The sequence below is a fragment of the Mesitornis unicolor genome, unplaced genomic scaffold (genome assembly GCF_000695765.1).
Source record: "Mesitornis unicolor isolate BGI_N332 unplaced genomic scaffold, ASM69576v1 scaffold34453, whole genome shotgun sequence".
NCBI lineage: Eukaryota > Metazoa > Chordata > Aves > Mesitornithiformes > Mesitornithidae > Mesitornis > Mesitornis unicolor.
The window spans coordinates 14,596-20,884 of NW_010174538.1; the positions used below are offsets into that span (position 1 = coordinate 14,596).

At 56.4% G+C, this 6,289-nt stretch overlaps 1 protein-coding gene across 1 annotated transcript in view; it reads left to right on the forward strand.

Moving 5' to 3' along the window:
- The window catches only part of HNF1B (HNF1 homeobox B), a 16,365-nt gene extending 10,404 nt beyond the window's left edge, over window positions 1–5,961 (forward strand). Inside the window, exons 5-9 of the mRNA XM_010181088.1 lie at window positions 587–589; window positions 2,071–2,203; window positions 2,333–2,524; window positions 3,145–3,263; window positions 5,833–5,961. Coding sequence (XP_010179390.1) covers window positions 587–589; window positions 2,071–2,203; window positions 2,333–2,524; window positions 3,145–3,263; window positions 5,833–5,853 — 468 coding nt within the window. The 3' untranslated portion in view covers window positions 5,854–5,961. The remainder of the gene's footprint in view (window positions 1–586; window positions 590–2,070; window positions 2,204–2,332; window positions 2,525–3,144; window positions 3,264–5,832) is intronic.
- Window positions 5,962–6,289: the final 328 nt, after the last annotated feature.

The following is a 6,289-nucleotide window of genomic DNA, read 5'->3' on the forward strand; positions in this document are numbered from 1 at the left end:
TGAAAGCGAAAGTCAAACATGGCACTGGGCAGCAGGGCCGAGCCTGCTCTTCCCTGGTTTTCACTTCCGTTTTCAGAGGGTTGGCTTTTCTCGGCCATCGTGTCCTTGGGTGGCTGCAAAGGGGCTTGTCGTCCCCTCCCTCAGCTATGGCACCCTTTAATTTTGCCTTTCCTTCTGCTGCTCTCCAGCTGGCAAGGGTCTCCATGCTGCCACTCAGGCCGGGACGCTGACCCTGCAGAGCCAAGCGTCCCCCACCAAGCAGGGGGGCTACGGCAGAGTGAGACCCCCACCCTCCCAGCACACTCCCTCGGCCCTGAATGCGCCCATATCTCCCCAGGGTGTGTTGAGCCCTATTAACCTGAGCCTCTAAGTCATAAAATGAGTCAGGAATAAAGGCAGCAGCAGGCACTGAGTGCCTGGGGCGGGGGTTTGTGGGGATGAAGTGATGCAGAGCTGGGTGGGTGCCAGCACCCCCTGCCAGCGCCATTTGCATGGGCCAAGTCTGAGGGGTGGGTTTGAGGAGGGACCCTTGACCGGGACAGAGGGAGCTCCCAGCAGCCCAGGAGAAAGCTGCATGGGTGTGCAGCAGGTTAAACTGGGAAAAGCAACTGTTTGAAGTGCAGTCGGCAGCAAAAGCCCTGCTGAATTACCCCCACATTGCACAGTGCCATCTGGGACGGCTCTGCTCCTCAGCAGCATGCGGCTCTGCCAGCTTATCTCTGATCTTTAAGCAGGGCTAGCTAGTACTTGCTAGTGATTTAATAAAAATATGCTGTAGGCTGTGGTTTCTAGTAAGTAAACATGTGCCTTTAATACCCCACATGAAACCAAGAGCTGCCAAGGAAGTTGCTGCATCTGAAGTCAATCGACTTTTTCGGGGAGGAGCACTACTGAGGCTGCAGGAAGCTTTGGTGGTTCACTCTCCCGTGCTCCGGCGTTGCCCTTAGCCATGGTAGTGCCAGAGGGCCTCCCCACTGAGGGTCCAGTGTTTGGAGGGTCTTTTCCAATCATTCAATCTCCAGAGGATTTCTTTTGGATGCAGTCTAAGCCCCCCCCATGAAATGAGCCGGTGTGCGCTCGCTGTGAGCTGTTTGACTTGTGCACCCACGTGTGGTGTAACCTGGCCTTGAAGAGACTTTGAAAGTGGAAAATACCGGATCAGAAAATATGAGTCACTCCCGGGCTTTGGAATTTATTGATGGATTTGTTTCAATTGCAATGGGGGTATCTCCAACTCACACGTGCAAAGTAAACACAGTGCTCGGACTGGTGTCCCAAAATGTCACACGAAGAGACAAAAGGATGGCTCTGAATCAGGAGCAAGATTGCTCAGTGCAAGAGGTCTAATTAGAGAGATTAGAAGAATGGGCAGCAATTAAAGAAACCAGGCACTTAGGCCACTGTTTGTCCTGGGGACTGGCTCCAGTCCTCTTGGCACACTTCGAGTGCCTTTGTGTATCTGATCCCCAAACACTGACCCAAAATCCTGGGAGCTGGCTCTGTCTGAGCACACCCAGCCCATCTCACTGGTACTCTGCCCCTCTGCAGAAGCGGTGACTGAGATCATCACCGTGAGGCCCTTTTTATCTGCTTTCTGTCTTTTTTTTTCCTTCTCGAGTTTATATTTACCACTTTCCCCTACAACCGTGACGATGAGAAATTAATGAGTGCTGAGAGTCCTCAGCTGTCCCTGAGGGTAGGAGCTTGGACTTTTGGGGGACAAAATGGCAAAGGCTCGGGATGTGCTGTGTGCGAGCGCTGTGCTCCGATGGAGCTGGAAGCCAGCACCAGCAAAGTCCTGCACTGCTGCTGCTTCGCTATTTATTAACACGAGGTTCAGTCATCCCGGCTGGGGTCTGCAGCCCTGGGGCGGTGAGAGTGGTGTGCGCTGAACCGAAAGTGCCCCAGTGAGGCTGCAGCACCTTTGCCTCTCAGGAGGGGTTTTTCCTGTTCCCCCTGCAGTCTCTCTGCTGAAGCAGGCAGGAGTGAGGGGAGGGGGCTGGGAGCAGCCCTTTGGCTGTGCCTGTGATGGTAGCTGTGTCTCTGATGGTGGCTGTCCTGCCTTGGCAGATCTCTGTTTCGGGGGGCGGGCTGCCCCCGGTGAGCACCCTGACCAACATCCACAGCTTGTCCCACCACAACCCGCAGCAGTCCCAGAACCTCATCATGACGCCGCTCTCTGGAGTCATGGCCATTGCACAGAGTAAGTGCGTACTCCGAGCTCACCTCCACATCCTGCATGGACCACCCCCTCTCCTGCGACAGGGAGGGAAATGCCCTGCCTGCTCACCCCAGTGCTCATGTCCCCATTCTGCTCTCTCCCTCCTCCCAGGTCTGAACACCTCGCAGGCGCAGAGTGTACCTGTTATCAACAGCGTTGCCGGCAGCTTGGCAGCTCTACAGCCAGTCCAGTTCTCCCAGCAGCTCCACAGCCCGCACCAGCAGCCGCTGATGCAGCAGTCGCCCAGCCATATGACACAGCAGCCTTTTATGGCCACCGTGACTCAGCTGCAGAACTCGCACAGTAAGGGTCCAGGCAGTAGCTGCAAAGGGAAGGGTCCCTGAAATGAGTTCAGATAGAAAATAAGCTTTTGCTCTCTTCCTGCACTCTCCTGCCCAAGCTGGCACCCTTGGCTGCTGCCTTTCTCCCACGGGTGCCGGCTGGCACAGGAGTGTGAGTGGGACCCCATCCTTTCCTTCTGCCATGCTGCATCTCCAGTACTGCTCTGCTGCTTTCCCTTCTACCACCATTGTGTACAAACTTTTTTTTTTCCTTCTGTGTTCTTATTGCTAAAACATACTCTGGGGAAGAAGGTGGCCACGTCTCTTGTGCTGCTTGCAAAGCTTCCCCACTGTGCCCTGAAGGGACCCAGATTCATCCCTCGGGCTCATCCATCATCCTGGAGAGCTCTGGCATCTGGTCCAGCTGCAGTCCTTCAGTCCCTGCTGATTTCCCTGGACGAGCTGCTCCCCAAGAAAGCGGTGGCTTAGAGGGAGGTGGTGGTTTGCTTTATCCCATCATGTCTCTGTGACACTTGTTCCCACCCATGTCCTGCCGTAAAGCAGCGCTTGGCTACTCTGCCCTAGCGCAAGGGCTGTGGGTGGCTTTTCCGTGACAGCCACTTGTCTCCCTCCTCTCCGCAGTGTACTCGCACAAACAGGAGCCTCCCCAGTATTCCCACACCTCCCGCTTCCCCTCGGCGATGGTGGTGACGGATACCAGCAGCATCAGCACGCTGACCAATATGTCTTCCAGTAAGCAGGTAATGACTGGGCAGACATGGCGGAGGGTGCGCAGGGGTGGGTGTGTGGGGCTGTTTCTCCCCTGGAGATGTGGCTGGAGGAGGGCGCAGCAGAAACCCCATTGTGGACCTCTGTGGGCAGCTGAGGACGAACCCTCCAGTGCTGAAAACCCTATCCCAGGCCCTTCATGGGCTCCAAAAAACCTGCTTGCAGATGGCGCAACGGGGATTTGGGTGACGGTCCAGCTGTGCTGGACAACAAGGACGTGTCATGGTGGTGTCAGCTGGGCCATGCTCATCCCTGGGGCAACTTCATGGCCATGGGAGCATACTACTAGGGTTCTAACTGGCCTGAGGAGGTCAGGACCAAGCCAGCTCTGCTGCTTTTGTGCCAGGGGCAAATCGACCCTGGTTGGAGTCGAGTGGAGGAGCTGGGCTCCCAAAATTCCTCCAGCACAGTCCTTTATCATCTGCCAGGTGCCAGCGCAGGTGTGAGGCAGGACTTCTCCTGGGTCAGACCAGGCCTGTGAGGCCTTGCCCAGACAATAGTCCCTTTCTGGAAGCCAGCTCTGGGGTCTGTGGGAAATATGTGGCCCTTATTGATCGCTAGATAAATAAGAGAGAGCCTTGAACGTGCATTCAGATAAACTTTCTTACTGAGGTTTGACAGGGGAGAGGAAAAAAATGTCTGCAATGACCGCAGTGTAAATACGGCAGAGGGTTGCTGTGGGACCTCCTCGTGGATGCCCAGCGGGGGCTGAAGGAAGGAGCTGGGGCTGCAAAGGAGAGAAGAGGGGGTGCCCTGGCAGGGTTTGAGGTCCCCAGGAAGGGATGATGAACACCGCCACTCCCAGGCAAACTTGCTTTGTAGCGCTGTGAGTGACCATTTCTCTGCACTCGTGCACCTTGGAGCAGGAGGCAGTCAGGCGCAGCCATGCTCCTCAGCAGCGCCATTTCCTCCGCACGGCTTTATCAGCCCATCTGGTGCGCGCTCAGCCTGAACTGCCCCTGATTAATCATGCTCTCCCTCCACGGGCTGCCTTTGATGCTGGGCTGGCCCAAAGCAGCCCTGGGCACACAGGAAATATCCCTGGCAAGGAGATAGCACCTGGCCATCCCCACCGCTTGGCCAGGCTTTGCGATCAGCCTACCTTGACATGACGCTGCCTGAGGATCGCTCGATTTTCTCCCTCCATCACGCTTTTGCACTTTAATTAAAGCAGGAGGAGGTCTTGCGGCTCAGGAAGGGGGAGTTTGGGCTGGGCCCCCATGGCTACTGCAGTGGATGGGTGCAGAATGCTGAAGGGGCACGCACTCACCCTGTTAGCCCCCCGTACATGACAAACAAGCACAGGCTGGTCCTGCGCAGGATCTGGCCCATGTCCCCCTGCACAGAGACAGAGAGGCACTGGGGTCCTGTGTCCCCCAGTGCAACCCTCCAGCCCCCAGAGCTTCTTTTCCTACCAACGTTCAAGCTAAGGCTGGAAAAATGTATCTGTGAACGTTGATTTTTTTTTCAGTGGTTGCACCCACCCCAGCAAGGCGCAAATGAAGTGCTACAGGGGCATGGGAGCTGCGTAAATGCTGCTTACCCCCCCAGTGGTTCAAATGCCCCAATATTTTTGCACAGCCCATGTGAAACCACAAGCCTGAGGGAGGCATGTTGCTCGTGCTCCCTGAGCAACCCCCTCTTTGCAAGAGGAGAGATGTCCTTGTGCAAAGCAAAGGCCCGGTCATTCCCTGGCAGCTCTTCTGCACCCGCAGCCCTCAGGGTAGACCCTGCAAACCCCCACCATGACAGCCCTGCTGCTCCCAGTCCTGGCTTGAGGGACATCCCCAGGCCCCCCTAGGGCTGTCCCGTCACAGCCCGACACTGCAGGTCAATTATAAGATGTTGTTGTTTAGACCTGGAAGAGGCAAATACCTCCTGGTTCCTTTGACAAGGCTTAAGGCTGAGCCACCATTTTTTATTACGTTAGCAAACACCTGATAGGCGCAGCCTGTCCCTAATGACATGTCACGGGGGGCTCCTGGCGTCACCTTATCTCCCTGTTACGATGTTTGCTGTGCGCTAGCCCACAAGGTCATCTGCAGCTCTCGGCCTCCCACCCATCCAGTGACTGGGGGGACCCCGGGTGGGGGACCCACCCTGAGGGATGGAGAAGAGGCTGCTGTGGTGGGATGGATGCGGTGGCAGAGGCTGCTCGGCTCCTTTCCTGAGGTGGCAGCAATGCTGGGGGACAGTGATGAGTGTGGCCCCCAGCCCTGTTCCCACCTAAGCATGAGCTCCTGCACTTGGCCGCACGCTTGGCTGCTCTTGGCACAATCTCTGCCCTTTTTTATTATCATTATTATTTTTGGGAGAGGGTGGCAATATCTGACTCAGAAAGTATTTTCCCACTGCCTCCCCCTCAGGGGTGCTGGGGAGGGCTCGGGCCCAAGCAGGGCTTATGCGGCACCATCAAGGTGCCAGGGTGGTGTGGGAGGTGATGCCTCCAAATGCTTTGCAGTGCCCCTGGAGACCCCCCCATGGTGCTGCCTTCATTGCCTGCCTGCCCGCCGGTCACTGTGCTGCTCTCTCCCTCCCCAGTGTCCCCTGCAAGCCTGGTGATGCTCCACACCTCACTGCTTTTGCACATAGCAACGGGATCTGATTTTCCACAACATCCCACCGGTGGCCCGCACGCCGAGCCCGGGGAGTTGCCAGAGCGAAGCCCAGCGCCACAGCAAGGAGCCCAGCATCCCGAAATGTAGCCGGAGGCTCGAGACTCCCTGTCACCCTTCTGTGCCCCCACCGGGGACAAGCCTGGATCTGTGGGGTGCCGACCCAGGACCGTGTCTCTCCTTCCTTCCACGCAGTATTTCCAAGACGTGTCTTGGGGATTTTTTTTTCTGAAGTATTTGCCTTCCAAGAGGCCATTGGCTCTCCTGAGGAACAAGGAACAAGCTGTACTGGGAATGGGCAGAAGGGGAAGATGGATAATATTTAAGTTATACTCCTCCACCCGACGGACTGAGAGGGACTTGGGTCTGTTACTTGGCATTTG